At 33.0% G+C, this 18,357-nt stretch overlaps 1 protein-coding gene across 1 annotated transcript in view; it reads right to left on the bottom strand.

Annotated features, from left to right (window-relative positions):
• The window catches only part of LOC107173255 (puratrophin-1), a 186,078-nt gene that overhangs the window by 50,965 nt on the left and 116,756 nt on the right, over positions 1-18,357 (bottom strand). The window contains exon 5 of the mRNA XM_089225794.1: positions 2,929-3,039. Coding sequence (XP_089081920.1) covers positions 2,929-3,039 — 111 coding nt within the window. The remainder of the gene's footprint in view (positions 1-2,928; positions 3,040-18,357) is intronic.

Below are 18,357 nucleotides of genomic sequence, written 5' to 3'. Positions count from 1 at the left end.
ATATATTCAGTGAATAATACTATAATATGTAAGTACGCATGTCGAGAAATCTCGCGAAAAAAAAAATAAAGAATAGGATCGTGAAGGGGGGGGACTAAGACTTATATGATATTCTAGATGTCTTGATCGTATGATGAAAGTGCATAAAGTATAATAAATAAATGATTGAAAAAAATTAAAACCGTTTTCTTTTAAATTAACGTGGGAACGAATCAACACCAATCTGAAATCGGCAAATAAAATGTAGGTACAAAATATAATTTTTTTCACTTGTTTACTGCGTTTTTAGAGTAGTAAAATGAAAAGGAAAAACGGTTTACTGCACCTAGATTTCGCACATTACCGAGTGCATGTGTTATTAAGACATCAAATGCGTTTCACGGGCACAGCGATGACGGCGTCATAGATTCGGATCTTATATATTTAAGAATTTGACGGTTTTATTATTATTATTTATTTTGGAGAAAGTGATAATGTCGTTACGAATACACACGAACGTTAAACGGCACGTTAAACGACAACAATAATTACGGCATGAACACGCGGGAAACAAATAGATAAAAAGTGCGCTGGACGCGCGGACGACCTCACGCCAACACAAAACGTTAACATAATAAAATGTTGAAGCCCCGCAATAAAATATATTTATGGAAACGTGCGCGATCTTCCGCGTCGGCGTCTTGAAAACACAAAAAAGCCTAGAGCATATACAGGGTGATTCGCCAAGCACGCGCCATCCCCAGGTTTTCCTTAAATATTAAACCTCGGGATTTTCAAGCATACTTAAGGACAATATTCTCTCATGCTTAGATTTTTACACTAATTTAAGAAAGTGTTCTGTGACCAACTACTATTTTTTCAAATGAGATTCATCACCTATCATGATTTCCCACAAACCACTAATTAGGCGAATTTTTTTCTTCAAATATATTGATTTATTCAACAATATAAATATAATAATAATAATTGGAAAATAATATAGGTACCATATTGATCCTGAAACTACAGTTCTAGCAATAGAAATCTATAAGATTTTTAAATTATTTATAAACATTTTGCAATTGTATAATAAATATTAGGTACAGGATAATAATTGTACATCTATTTAACATTTTTTTCAAACCATTTTTAGGAACTAATTTTCTTAGTACATTCCAAATATTTAAATAACTCAAAAATTACATGTTAAAAATTTTGACACTGATAGAAACATATTATACTCAAAAAAATCATCTGTTTAACAATTAGCGGTCAAAAAGTTGGATATTATTTGAAATGAAAAAGTTGGTTCCATCACAGGACACCCAAGTATATTTTGAAAATCCAAAAAAATGTATTATTTGTTATTTAAGAAAACGATGATGTTGAGCATATCTGACGAAACACTCTGTATACATTATGTACAGGTTGCATCGCGTATTCCCCTCTATACGGCTGTAGGGACAGGACGACGGGTAATCGCTAAATATAATATCGTCACGGCTTACCGGGAGGTCGTATATACTCGTAGTTAAAAATCTAGAAAATAATCCCGAGCTAGACGCGTGCGAAATATTATACGAACGCATCTGTGCGGTGTTTTTATTCGCAGTTTCCGGTACCCGCTCGTTTCGAACACCGACGACGGAGGCTGCTGAGGATGTTTTGTTATTATTACTTCCATCTCGCCCTATATTATACCGATACATACATGATGATGTAATAATAAAAAAGGAACCCCCTCCCCCCCTGCTAACCATATCCAACGATGCGGGTTATTTATTTTATACTCTCGTCGTCGAATTAACGACAATATTTCCGTCGCCGCCGTCGAATATAATATAAAGCGTATACCGAATGGTCTGAATGCATCACAATAAAACATAAAATGATGTTAGAGTCAACCTCAAACTAGCTGACAATCTCTACGAAGATCTTGGTCCTGACCCCGATAACACTCAGAAGATATTTACCTTTTTAAAATTATCTAAATTATATAACCTAATCTAAACACACCTTCACACCCCAAGCTTGAATTGTATAAATATCCCTCCTTTTATCACCATATGTTAAATTTAACTTCAGCCAATAATCTATGTTGTTGCGGCTTAATTTTAAATAAAAAAAAAAAAAAAAACATAAAATAATACAAACATTATGCGTATTTACTATACAGGCTAAAATCTGTCCGCGCAATATGACTTATAATTTTTTTTGAAACGCGTTTTTTTTCACCTTATTCGTTTTCAAGTGCAAGCAACTGCTGAGTTGTCGTACTGCAGTCGTGATACTTAATTTTAATTATAATATTATTATGAGCTCAGTGTCAATATAATGGTCTCAAGTACCATATAACAATGAATTGATTAGAAAAAAAATATAATAATAATATCAAAAAAATAAATGATAAATATATCAACACGATTATATAGGTACAGTAACTCGCTATGAATATGTATTTAGGACAGAGCAGGCCCATAAATGTACACGGTACAAGTTAGATATACTGTCCAGTTCTGTTTTCTATTTTGAATGTCGCAAGATTTTATGTTCGAAATTGCAGCAAGAGCGCAGTCACAAAACAAGTATTATATACCTACGCGCGATGAATGTATATGAAAATTATTCGTGTTGAATTTGAATGTACAAAAATTGTGAGAAAAAAATTTGGAAAAATGTTGTTATATATTATATGCGCGAACGATTCTCGTTGAATATGGAACCAGCAAATCGTTGGCTCCAGCGGGAAAGCGCCGCTATATAATATTATGCAAATATAAAAATGCAACATCCGGGTCCTAGAAATATTGTCACTTATACAATGTATTTGTATATTATAATGTGTCGCGTATATCGAAGAGGTAGGTCACGTCGTCGCCGTCCTGCCGACTGGCAAGAAATACATGTTATTCATTTTTTTATTTTTTTTATTCAACTTTTTTGACTCACCTGGAAATTGTACGCCCGACGTGAGAACGTCTTCCGATAGGTCACGAATGGACTTTGGTACTCGGATGGACTGCTGAGATTGCTTTTGGTGGTGTATCATAGCTGTTATGCCTGGAACAAACACAAATAATAGTTGTGTAATTTATTATTTTATATATACCTATACAAAAACAAACAGGTATAAGTATATAATATATTTGTATACAAGACCGGACGTCAACACCGCGATGACAATACACGCTTCGTAATGACCAACATATAAATCATTTCGTGGTGAATCGTTAAATAAAGATAAAAAAAAATCGAAAAAAGTAAGACGACTTTCATGGTGTTAGGTACACGACTTGAACGGATAATGGGCTGCTCAATGTCGGATGTCTTGTTATTATGATTATATTGGGTTATTTTCTTTTTAAACATTCAATTATACATTATATAGGTATACCTTCGCCGCCACCATATTACTGTGTGTACATAATATAAATATATAATAATATGTGACATGTGTATATACATGACACAATATATTTAGGTAGGTATGTATATATTTTACACTATGTCGCGTAACCTAAACACGATAATAATATATACTCGTATAAGTCGTAACTATTTAGATCAACATAATTCCCACTGAAAGTTGAAATACATATTTTGTCGGATGTAATAATATAATATAATATGCTAATAACGATCATGCAGTTGCGTGTTACAATAGGTGCAAACGTGTTACATTACGAAACGCGATCGTTATAAATTTTATGTAATTAAATTATATTTATTTGCCCTTTTCGTTCGTATATATACACTATTATTAAACGTGTAAAGAACATAAACACGAATACCACGGTAACGATAAAAATGTAAATCTATAAATCCAAAGCTTACTAGCTGCTTGCGGTAAACGTGGTAGATCTTATAATTGCATAAAACTTTTCAATTATTATTAAACGCGCTCTAAACACCAACGAATTTTTTTCCATTATTACCCATATAGTGTAGTACGATGCGATAACATACATACAATTATTTGTGTTATTTCTCTTACGCGCACGAACACAACCTGGGTAAGTAACCGTTACATAAACGCGGGACGTTGATTTCCAACGTTTGTTAATTGTATCAATATATAGTAATTTAAAATAAAATAAGTACACAATCCGTGATTGAATCCCATGGCGCCTGTATGCTGCAGTAAATAAAAGCACGTATATGTACACACGCCCCGATGTCTGTCTTCATAATATAATATACATGTCTACGAGAAACGTATATGATGGTAAGTAGCAAATTGTGTAATAATGTGCAGTTACATTATTTTGGATAATCAAGACCCCAATAACAACCATATACGGGATAGTGAAAAAAAAATGTACCGCCATAAAAAGTAATTTAACATCTCGGTCGGACAGGTTTAGCGAAGAATATCATACATTTCAACATAAAAACAAACGTCATTTGTATAATATATTATTATTTATTTTAAGCGAAAAAGAAACCTTAAAAATAATTAAAGGATCCAACTATTTCTATAAGTGTGTCCTATATATACATATTTGAAATTTCGTCATATAATTTATATTATGTCGAATTCGATTATATACTGTATCATATCCGTTGTTATAAATTTATTATTATTTATGGATGCATATTGATTCATATCAACATACTGCCTCGTTAAATTGATAAGTGGCAGTTCAGGAGTAAAAAGAAATGTGGTCATAATAGCATTTCATTCAAATAAATACATTTATATAGGTATAATGTATGCAAATATAGGTGAATATACATATTATAGCTGATATTATAATATTATGCTATATATTTACATATTTTATATACCACGATTAATGATGATTATAATCATCGCATTAATAAAATATTATAATATTATATTATATGTGTAGAATATAATAAATACGCGCAGATAGAAACATATGGCGTTTTATAGACCATACTCGTAATTATATGTCGTTTGAAAAATAAATTTTCTATTACCGTTGATAACCATCGCCATCATCGTTTTCGTCGTCATGATCATCATCATAATAATAATAATAATATTAATGCCGCAAACGATAAATTTATTTCAAAAGCTCTTATATACTTCAGTGCCGCTGCAGTGATTGAGTGTTTTCGTTATCTATTCGACATGTCAATGTAGGCAGGTATATATACATATAATAATATAGAACGTATATACGTCCACGATTCAATAGGTATATAAACAACCAACATGGTAATAAATACCTAATATATATATATACATTGGATGTAATAAGTATAATAACATTCAGGAACTCACGTGTGTGTACGAGATAAACCACGTCACACAGTTTATCCGCATCTCGCTGTACATATAATAATAATAATAATAATATGAGTACTATATACATCTTAAACATATTATATATATATATATATATATACACATACACTGCAGGGTTATTTAAATATAATGTTGACTTTAGAAAACGCGCTGCAGGAGACGATGGTTATTTTCCTTTGGCGAGCAGCTAACAGTACCTACTTTTGACATTTTTGATGAAAAAAAGAGGGTTATTATTATACGTGTAAAAGAGGGGCTTGTCATATTTTTAATGTTTAAAGATTGATAACGTTCGAACAACCCGAGGACATACGCATTTCTTACTGCAGTAGGAATGCCGCATGTATATATTATATACGTACAAGTACAATGATGGCTACTATATACAACATAGGTATGTATATTGTATATGTTACACGCATATATATATACACCTACTGCCCTATTATATAAACATATGATAGGTACACACGTTGACACGGCCGGACGCGCATTATAATAACATATCCGCCGAAAGCGGCCGTTTATCGAGTATTCGGATCATCACGAGAAAATCATGCTTTCGGGCGCCATAACATATTATATCTATAAAAATATAATATACAGGCAACTATTATATCGATGAGATTTTTCGAAACTCCGATCGATCGACTTACTCTTTTCGGGTTGTGACGTAAATAAAACCGTCGTTGCTATTTCGATATGTGCCATCGTATGAGAGTTATGAAACAACTTATGCCGGCCACGGTGACCGTTGATTATTATAAATTATATAGATACACACTAACCGAATGATGATGGTGTAGCGTGATGGTCGGAAATGAGTACAATTTTAATATTGTAAACGAGGGTATTGGATTTTACTCGAATATAATATATAGATACGTAATATTATAATAAAATCATACAATGCAATATTGTTAATATATATATATATATATTTATTATAAACGCCGAACGATGTAGAAAGAGCATTGTACACATACTAAGCACACACGCACAAAGAGGTTTTTTATTTCTCATCTCGAATCTTGTTTCGAAGATTCTCATCAGTCACGTCGCTTCCAATTCTCATGAGGGTTATATATGCTGCATGTCTGACACACCCTTTATTCTACACAGACGGGTTCCGACTTCCCGTCGCCGTCCGGACATCTCGCCGCGTTAACTGCGCTCGAACACAACAACAATATATATATTATAAGGTTCTCTCTTTTCCCTGTATATCCTTCCTCTCACACGCGTTCGCTCTCTTTTTTGCCTCCTGTCCAGCCGACCTTCGGCAGTAGTGGGAGTCCTAGAGTTTGATGTATTATACGCACAGAAATTGTCGAACGAAAAAAAATAAAAACGTAATGCGTAGCTAGATGACGAGTATAATAATAATAATAATATGTATCTGTCGATTTTAAGAAAAAATTAATTTCACACGGCGGTCACTCGGAGTGTAAAGAAAGTGTAGGAGTATCGTGGAATTCGTATGATGTGTGTGTGTGCGTATTAATGAATATATACCATATACTAACCGACAGTCAGTTCGGTAGTCATATTATATACATCATGGGACCGGCGTATATAAGATTGTGCCGACGGCAAGTCGAGGAGAAAAATGGCGCGTATTATACGTTTCAAGCGCACGCTCTGCAGCAGCGCCAGCCGCATATTATATTCCTAGTCTCGTAGCGCGGCGGTATGGGTGGGTAATTTACGTTTTACGACTTTAGGAGTTAGTACAGCCACATACAAATGCGTATATGCACGCACGCGCGCGTGTGTGTGCGTACGAGTGAAAAAGATTATACTGACACAATGGCGACAAACAAAATAGGAACCGATCGAGCACTAAATAATAATAATAAATGTGCATATATACAAATACAATGTATAACTATACGGACGAAACCAGGCCAAGGCGGCAACTCCATGTACAGCAAGCAGCGAAGAGCTAATAGAAAAGATAATGAGCTTATTGGAGGTACCTGCATAATATGCCACTATATACATATAACACGTTACTATATATGTAGTATATATACATACCTACTCTACCCTGTGGATCGATATGGAAACAGCTACGATAATATTCATTTACAATATTACCCATATAATATAGTGTATTATTTTTGAAAGCGCACACAATGACAACGCCCGGGGACAAGTGTTTTCAATTTCACAGGTGACGATTTAAAAAGAAGAGAAAAAATAGCGCCTCCAAGGTCAAACCGGGATAAATATTCGCGCCGGATATAATCTATCGTACGTCTTGTGTACCATATATAGCTTATAATCATAATAATAATAATAATAATAATAATAATAATAATAATAGCGTACACACTCTGGTATATAAAATCTCGCCTATAAATATATATATATATATAATGTAATGCACCTCTATATATAACGGCAGGCGTGAGGTGCGAATAAGCGATAGTCCTCTTATTTATTATATACGATCGCGCACAAATCCTTAATTAGGCTCTGACCGTGTTCAGATGAATATAACTATTCTGCTGAACGACGAACGAATAGTGCCTATATAATATATATATATACGTGTGTGTGTACTCTTGTTAGAGTGTTATATTATATCGTTGTTGTCTCTGCGCGTATGCGGTTTGCGAGCCAATTGCATAATAATAATATATAATCGCATACCTCGTGCCCAATACTGTCTACCGTTTCACGCCCATCACGACATATTCGCAATCCGTATGCCGCGGCTCGTGTCATAGAATAAAAAAAACAAAACGAAATACGTGAAAAAAAATCACACCGTTCTTTAAAATAATATTATGCTTTCCCCTACGGTGTACCCTTTGTACAATATAACACTTATACATATTATATATACATATAATAGTGTCGTATATATATAATAATACATATCACACACACACACACATATATATATATATATAATATAATTGTACTTATATCGGTTCAGCGGACAACACGACATTGTGCGTCGATCTGTCATGTATATACCTATATGCTTGATGATATAACAAAATCGCATTTTATAAGGTATACCACTCAGCATTAAAAAAAAAAAAAAACGTCTCGACACCGGTACCAAGGTAAAGTATTGTAGTTATACATACGTCGGCCTATATAATATATATATAATAGGCATTATTTGTCAAGCGATTTCGAACATTGTCCGACGTGGGGTTAATTACCCTTTTTTTCTTCGACTTATACTGCAGCGATAAGTGTGGGGAGAAAAAATCCTGTGATATATGTATATATATATGCTTTCTTCGGCGACGTTACGAATATACGCAACGATGTTTTATTTCCCTCTCACCCACTCTTTCACCCTCTCACTCTCTACTCTCTTCTCTATCACTAGTCTAACTGTATAATAAATACAATATATTATGTGTATCTTCGTACTGTCACAAACCACCGCTTTTGTTTTGTAATTTTTAAAACGTTTACAATCGTTGCAAGGGATACGAGATTAGGAGGTGCCGATTGCGCCCCGAGGGTTTTGCAATTGCACTTCCGGCACGTGTGGGAAAACGCAATTTCAGTGTTTGTTGCATTATATTATTATAACTTCTCGTAAAACTCTGTGCACGTATATTGCGGCCCACGACAAACAACAATAAAGTGGACGAATGGCCGTTTACACGCGCGGGGACCAACACGCCTTATAATATGATATTATTTATATGCCACTGCAGCAGTGACGCGTATAATTTATTAGTCGCTTTGACGCGAGTTTTACCGCGAGTTTTAGTGGTAAAAAGTATACACATATATAAATTTATTATATTTTATATTATAACTTCAAGTTATATACGTCACTGTGGTCGGGTAATACAATGACTTTCTTTCATTTCCCGATGATGACGAACAGGTGTTATTGAAATCATCGTTTTCCGGTTTACATCTCGTATTCTTGTGGACGATGTACAAATACAATAATATACATAATAAAAACACCTGTATTCATAGGCGCGTTACGGTCAAAAAAAAAAAAAAAATTATTTTAGGTCGTTTCCCCGAGAATATTGTACGCATCCTCTACAGTCTACACAAACCAAACATTACAAATATAATTATTTCGTGTGTGTGTTGCAATAATTCAAACGCTATAACGACTTTATAGTGGTTAAAATAATCCAACAGCTCGGCAGAGCAGAAAAAAGTATACGCACTTATTAGCAGTCATAGTATTAAATGCATAATATTAAGTTAATAATATATGTGCAATTAAGATGCGTTTGCAGCTGGCTCAGTCGAAAATCGCAACAAATAATAATTACATAATAAAAACACGGTAATGAAATATGCACAGTAGCACATTGGGTTCACGATTGTTATCTATATAGTATCCATATGTACTTGCGAAAACTATTTCAAGAAGGAGGTCTTGTTCAATTACAATATGTATATTATACATTTTACTCATATTTTTTTCAACATGCGCCATTCAAGGAGATTTGATTTAAATTCAAGAAAATTTAAAGTTATTAAATTTAAAATATAAAAATAATCCAATTCCAAATAATGAATAATAGTATTGAAATATTATTTACATTTAATATTTAATGATTTCATTTTGCGATTAAAACACGTTTGTAGTATAGTAAATATAAATAGTTTTTTTTAAGTAAATTGTGTTCGTCCAATAAATTTAAATCGTTTTTCCTCATTCGGGGTAAATCGATCGTATTATATAATATGTTTGTATTCATCATAACATTATAAAATTGATTCTAAAGCATTTTTGAACGCATTATTAAGGCAGAAAAAACAACAATATTATAATATAATAAAATTTGCGGTTGTAAGACAAATATAAAATCGGCCCCACGATGGCGGTAAATTATTAGCCAAACTGTGCACTATACGACTGTGCTTACAAACAATATTTATAAAAAAGAAAAGAAAAATATAACATTTTCTAAAATATATCTCATAACTACGCGTGTAACAAAATATAAAATTATATAAAAGTCAGTAACAGCTACGTTTGTATAGTGAACCCGAATGATTTGAACCATTGTGATGTCCAAATATAATCGGGACGACGATTATACGCGGTAATTCGATTAAAAAATGACTAATGACGGCGCTAACTTGTATATGTATAAGCTGATATACATATATATATATATATATATATATATATATATATATATATATATATAATGTCGTACACTGCGAGCGATCGGAGCAATATGGGCCGAGGGTCGAGGAAAGATTCCACGCGAAAGTCTTTGATCGATGATTGACCTCCAGGGCGTAGCTACTAGTAGTAGAAGTAGTAGTAGTAGTAGTAGTAGTAGTAGTAGTAGTAGTAGTAGTAGTAGTAGTAGTAATAATAATATAATAATAATGATAATTATAATAAAGTAAGGAAAAAACGGTATACGCCGAGAACATACACATACGGCGTGTGTTTATATACTATTGCACAGTGCACATATTATTATTATTTCGAGTAAAAGTAAACTGTGTACGCATCCGGTAAGGCACATGCGCGAGCTATCCGCGGCAGCCCGTCTGATCTTTTATATGTTATATTATTTCGATTTCGAGAAAGCAAAGAGTTTTATTTAATTTTTTTTTTTTGCGTCAAATCTCATTCACGTTCGTGAGCGACCAGACTAGATTTATAACAGAACATATTGCTAGTGCCCTAGCCGCTGGCACATTTCCATGTTTGGCGTGTGTATATTACCCGTTATAATGTACACACGAGCGAGCGCGTTCGCCGTCGTTGTTATTGTTGGCCGCCGCCGCTGGTATGATGGTTGCGGTTTTAGTGGCGACGACGAATTTATGGCATCAGACGGCCGCGGTATATTTTTATATTATATTTTCTCAATTCTCGTGTGTAGAGTGTGTGTTTTTGAACTTTGAGTTTCATTGATAGGACTACGGTGACACTACACCTTATACCCAAAGTTCCGAAGAAGCTGCGCAGTGTACGACGATATGGTTGGCTAAAAGGACACTGCAGATCGATCGTGCAGCCAATGGCAGACGTGATAAGGAAAAATCAAAGATCGCTGTTTAAAAAGAACTGTTGTAGTCGCTACGAAAAACGGGGCGCTGACTCCTACAGGTGCAGTGGAACGAAAAGGGATGGCGGTGAAATCCTTCGACTTGACTCAGTGGCGTACGCAGGATTTTTTTCAAGTGGGAATGGTGTCATAATATACATGAATTTATGATTTTTTTTTTTAGTCATCGTTTCATAATTTGAATTGATATTTTAAACTATTAAAGGGAGGGGGATGGTATCCTTGACACCACTGGTCGAATTATATAGGTATTACGCTTCTCATTCAACCTTTATGGGTATGCATAATCATTAATCGCACAACAACCAACGACGATTATTATTATATGGAAACCGACATTGCCAAGCTGTGAATATAACACGACAAAATATTATGTATTAAAATGCGAATAAATCGACTGTTATTTCTGTTTGTATTGTGATGGATTTTGCGATAATGGCATAATAATTACAAGACGTATTTGCAGTAACTGCAGGTAGGTTTTGAGTGATGGTGCTCGGAATTGGAGAATGATATTAAATATTATTACGAATTACCGTTGTCAGTCGACAGACTCCACATGAAAGTAAAACGACCAACAGAAAGGCGTATATGAAATCCGAAAATTAACGGTTCAAGTACATAGCTACTTTGTATATATTATACATTTAGGTACATACAATTTTAAAGATTTTTGTCGTTTAATTATCAGAATATATATATACATTTACAATATATAGGCCCTAAAATTGTAATTTATATTTATTATAATAATAATACATTATTCTATGATTTTATTTTATTTAAGTAACTGCAGCACTGCAGCAGTCGTAAGGTACTCATATAGGTAACATATCTATTATAAAATATGAAAAACTGGTACTATAATATACTCCTGCCATATGAGGACTTTTCAAACCATATACTACAACTATTATTTCAAACGCCATTATAATTCATTTTTTCAGTATACTACAATAATTTATCATCATGCATATAAATAGCATACTTAACTTACTATGGAATAAATATTACTCCATGAATTAAGCAGCTATAGTGTTTATCTGTTGTTCATCTTCGTTACTGCTATATACCTATATATATAGGTCTGAAGCAATTTATCGCTAACTGTGTTGAGACCTGAGGGGGGAGGTTCTGGTTGTATATACTGCTTAAAAAAATATATTATTATTATACATATTTTAAATTTAAATGACCAACGGCTATTATTTAGCGCAACTGGTCCATTGACCTTGATAATGAACGATCGCAACTAGTCAATAATCGACCTTAGGTCCTTAAATGTTCTGAGCGGAATAGTTTCCAAGTGAAAAGGTAATTCATAAGGTCCGTTACGTTGCGATAGACATTCACGCTGGACAGGATTTTAGCTTGCATATTATTTTAATTTAAAAATCATATCATTACACGTCGTACCTCCACGAGAGCAGCTGAAAATATCCTAAAAATTGTATAGGTACAATTAGCACGACTACGTTCGAACACGCCATACCTTGCATTGTATGCTGGCACTTTCCGCGTAGGTGATTATTTATCGACGATAAGAGAGTTACGCGACCACTCGCAAATAATAATAACATAATAATATTATTATTGTTATAATAACGTTGTTTTAAACAACATACTTATATTATTATTATATTTTATATTCACACAACATGTGCGTAACGAGGCACACGAAGTCAGCCCGTCATTCAGCGTAGCCGACGAGTTTACAATAAAATAATAATAATTATAAAAATATCATAAGTAGCTATTATATTAATATACACTATATACAATATGCGTATGACGTTTATATTCGTCGTGCTTATGAAATGTGTTTTGTTGAAAACAATAATTCGTTAACATAATATTATTATACAAATCCACGAGTGTGTCTTCGAGTACTATGCACTAATAATAATAATAATAATAATAATAATAATGGGCAATAATTAAAATCGAACAATCGCATATAATAATAATAATAATAATATTATGTAGTTCGTGAGCTGCAGTGTTTACGTCACTTTGAGAACGCACTAGTCGCGTTTGTGTCTGAACAAGTTTCAGATTTCTTACTACCGAGAATTATACATAATATAATACGATACCGTATTGGTATATAAGTACCGGTAGTGTTATATACCAGTGAGGCGGTTACGCACTATCGGTCGGTTTTTGTTATTCGAATAATGCAATATCCTGCAGCGCCACCGCCGCAAAAAAACAAGTTAAAATTCGGGGCTTTTCTCGGAATGAAGCAAAAACGAGAAGAATGCAGCTGCTGCTACTGCTGCATTATATTTTGGAAAGAGATAATAAAACTATAATAATATTATAATATACATAACAGCCGACACTGAATTTGTCTGTATTTTTTCTGATCTTCCTTTTATACGAACTCCGTTGACAATAATAATAATATTATTATTATTATTATTATAATTACAAGACCATCGCCTTTTTGTGTGCTCCCGGTGCTGCATGTGTGGCGCTTAAATTACGATTTTTATTGATCGTTCTGAAAAAGAAACGATCGGAGTTCGTCGCAAAACCCACAATCGCGTGTTTATCAAATGGATCCTATCGCTCGATCTCACGTTCTTAGAACCGAAAAAAATGCATCAAAATAATAATTATTATTTTATGATGTTTATACGGCGCGACGGGTTGCTTATATAGAGTTATAGACGAATATAAAAAGATGAATACGTTTCCAAATTTGTTTACAGGCGAATACGACCACTGCTACAGCACGACTGCGATATATAATGAGCCTAATATTATTTGACGAGCTGCACATATTATTATTAAAATATCACCCCACAGACAAAATAGCACAGGGAATATACAAGCGTTGCACAAATGCACAATACGCGAAGTGGTGTATGATATTATATGATAACGCACACGGCTGTGTATAGTGTATTATTTATTATAACTATTATTGTTTATGATGATCATTATTATTATTGTTATGTCGCGTGTGAACACTCGGGCCTTATGAATTACATGTCTTGTGTATTTTCGATTCCGGAAACAGCCAGTGATGGCTTTTCGGTTATCCTAGTGACATGATAATAATATTATAAAAAATATACTTATTATTAATTATTATTATTATGTCCAAAGTAATTAAAGAAACTTTTCTACCCGTCCTTTTCGTTCGCGGAGCATTCGTCGACGATGCAGTTGTACAACACTCGCGCAATCATAATCGAGTACAACATAATAATAATAATCACAATAATCATAATAACGTGTTTAATTGTGAGCACAGGGCCTATTTTATTTCCGCCCGTGTTCGAAAATATTGAACGTTTACAGCCGAATATCGTGGCCAATCGCGATCCTTGTATACCATATAATTTGGCACATAATCACTTTATAATGGTGACGATTATGCACCGCCTATTTTGGGTATTTATATAATATTATGTTACAGCTACTCGCCAATAATGAATGCATTAATCGTGGAAAAAGAGAGAAAGAGAGAGAGATATGCTGTTTTCAAGACCTCTGAAGACCTTTGGTGGCGCACGTTGACCTTTAGAAACCAGCAAAAGGCGAACGTGGTGGGTCACACAGACGATAGGGGCACCGGGTTACTCGGATATACACCGAGTACTAAGTACGTGTGCAGTATTTACAGGTGTGTGTGTGTGTGTGTGAACAAATGACTGTGAGTATCCACGGACTAAAGACTACCACCCAATAAAAAATGTAAACGTGACCAAACCAAACGTCGTCGTTGTATCCTTCGTTCAATTAAATATTGTCCGTGTGCTCCGAGTGGTACGAAATAACAATAATATTGTACCTATTGTTTGTCTACCATTGCGTAATGAAGGTTATCACTATACAGGTACCAATATATTATAACATATGCATGTAAGTAGAAATATAGTTTTATTTTTATTTTTTGGACATTTGTACATATCCTATGTCCGAAATTAAAATTATTTAATTCGTTTTTCGTTTATACGAGGTACGTGATAAAATATGCATAATAAACACTGTAAATTATATACATATAAGTGTACATGCATAGATATATTATAATAGCATATTATTCAAACCACACGACGGAAACTTTATTCTTATTTTATTTTGTATAAAACTATACAATGGAATATAAATCTAAGTTGGTGTGTACGATTATAAATCTCAAAAAAAAAAAATAAAAAAAAAATTTTTACATCCTCAATCTCAAAGACAGAAAACCACACCGCAACAGATAAACTTATAAATACATGTATAAGTGTTAATGTCACAATGTTTAATATAAGGTAACGAATAAATGTATAATGTTTAACAATCAGTAACCAAAAATCTAGTTTTGAAATTTTATAAAAATATATATTTATTCAAAAAATAAAAATAAAAATATGATCTTAACAAAATTAATTAATTCAATAATTAATTTAGTCCTTATATAAGCCATTGAAGAATAAATTTTCACATAAGCATTTTTATAAAATATCGAGGGTACTATATATAATCGAACAGACAAAATACCAACCTACATAAAACGATTTGATATAAAATAAATTCTGTATTTGTAATGATTAAAATTATAGTGTTTCAATATAGTAAAATTTTATTTAGAAACTTAAATTTATTTACTTTATTTATAATTAACATTAGTTTATAAGTTATATATATATATTATATATTTCTTGGCATTTAAATGTTTAAATGATTAAATCGAAGGCTAACAGCACAGAACGTAAAAAATATCAAATAACAAAACAAAAAAATCTATTGAATTTGAAATATACTTTACAAGAACATTTTTTTTTTTTAAATTAGGTAACAAAAAATGATATACAATATTTTTAAAAAGTATTTCTATTGTAGCAGTCGTATACGTTATATATATGTTCATTTCAACGCGAAATGTTTTTGTTTAGTGATGATATATAACATACATGTACATTAGTGTTTGCACGAGATTGTATCGGGACTTATATACATACAACAACAACAACAACAGTATATATTATTATTATGACCACAGGGTATTTACTTTTAGTCGCGCGACAATAACGCAACGGTGGCGCCCAGCTGTTAACTCTTTTTTTTTCTCGGCCGAAGGTGCTCATAAACATAATATATAATAATACAATATATAAAATACATATATATATATATATATAGGAAAACAGCATACCGCGGGATACTCGGTGCGGCAGGACGGTCGACAAAAGGACGTCGTCGTCCTTACAGCCACGGTGTCCCGCGATCGGATATTTTGTATAACCATTGTTCGAATTCCGACCCTCACCGCGTCCTGCACACTAAAGCCGCACGGCTATACGACTGCCTCGCTCGATTCAACGTTTACCTATCCTACGCACAATAATATTATAATATAATTTATATTGTACACTTAATCAAGGAATACAATGTTCGGAAACGTGAGATACAGTTACTCGAGGTGCACCGGGGCACACCGATAATATGAGTGTGTGTATGTGTGCGCGCCCGCTTTGTGCGTGCGTGTTTGTGTTGATCGAACGATATTTTCGGTGTATATATGACTGCACATATTATAGATATGACGTATGCCACGATAGCGTTCGACGATAAACGTCGGGACGCGGTTGACATTCGAAATCGAATGAATTATTTTACGATGACATCGTTGTATCGCATGTATGTTATGTTATGTGTATGATATAGAGTTTTACTAAAACTCGTTTTGTTTGTTCGAATTTAAATGTGGTACAATGCTGCATACGCTAGTATGGTGAACCATCGAAGAAATCTCTTGGACGATCAAAGACGCCGAAATATGACACTATACATAATAATAATATTATACTTAGTTACGATATGATGTATATAAGTTCAAAACGAGACCTAAAACACGTGACATCATCAAATCACCAACAGTAAACGTGTTTGTAGATACTTTTTTTTCAACCATTTATCCTCTATATCGTTTTCACTGATTTCGTAACACGAGTAACTAACGATGTGTAAGAATATCGAATGACTCTTAACGACTCGCATGAATGGTTGAAATAAATCCGAAAAAATTAAAGTGAACGTGGGTGTGTGGGTGTGTGTGAATTCCCGGGTCCTTGAAATTACTACCTATATTATAACACTGGGGGGTACTACACAAAGAAAATATAAATCTTAAGTTATTATATTATCTGGATCAATGAGAAAACTGAGAAAACTGCAAGATGCATTCAAATTGCATATACGGAACGCCGTTGGATAAATTTAAGTAACATTTCAATATTTCATGTAAATATTAAAACGTTATTTTTAATAGATGGATTTATAAATAATAATGTAACTGATACTAAAATTTCAAAACAAAAAAAAACAAGTATTATACTTTGGATTTAATGCATCTTTTGATATGTAGTTTCCAACTTTTCTCCAAATATCGTATTATTAATTTATTATGTTGTACTTATATAAACAAGACTTTCAATACCTACCTAACCACTTATTAGAACAATGGTAATTAATATCGAATAACTTAAAATATGTGAGGATTTGAAGGTTTTATCAACAAAAAAATATCTTATTTTTAACATTTAACTTTTTATCTTAGAATAATAGGTACATATTATGGACAATAATAGCGATCAAATATCATAATACGTTACAAAACAATTAAATTAAATTAATGAGCATTATTATTGTTCACGAATCACATATATATTGTCATGAAAATGTAATAATAACAAGAAGAAACCCCGCAATATGAACCTATTTCACGCCAAATGGTTTCTACTCTCAAATATATGATAGTGAAGTGTAATAAATAATAATAATATCATATTATATGCGGTCGTTAGTTCAGACAAATATTGTCTAAATACGAATATACTTTCTAACAAACACCAACATGCGTGTGTGTATATATGTATATATATATATAATGACTATAACCTCACCCCTTGCCCATATTTAACATTTTTATACAATAAATGTATATTATACATATATATATATATACGAATACGATTATTAATTCGGATTTCTATTTAGCATTGGATGATAGTCTCGCACAAAGGTCCTCCGCCGACAATACTGTTTCTCCACCAG

This window comes from Diuraphis noxia, unplaced genomic scaffold (genome assembly GCF_037042655.1).
Source record: "Diuraphis noxia isolate RWA-SAM2 unplaced genomic scaffold, SU_Dnox_SAM2 contig0004, whole genome shotgun sequence".
Lineage (NCBI taxonomy): Eukaryota > Metazoa > Arthropoda > Insecta > Hemiptera > Aphididae > Diuraphis > Diuraphis noxia.
Note: the sequence above shows the minus strand (reverse complement) of the source record. Positions and strands in the feature narration are given on the sequence as shown.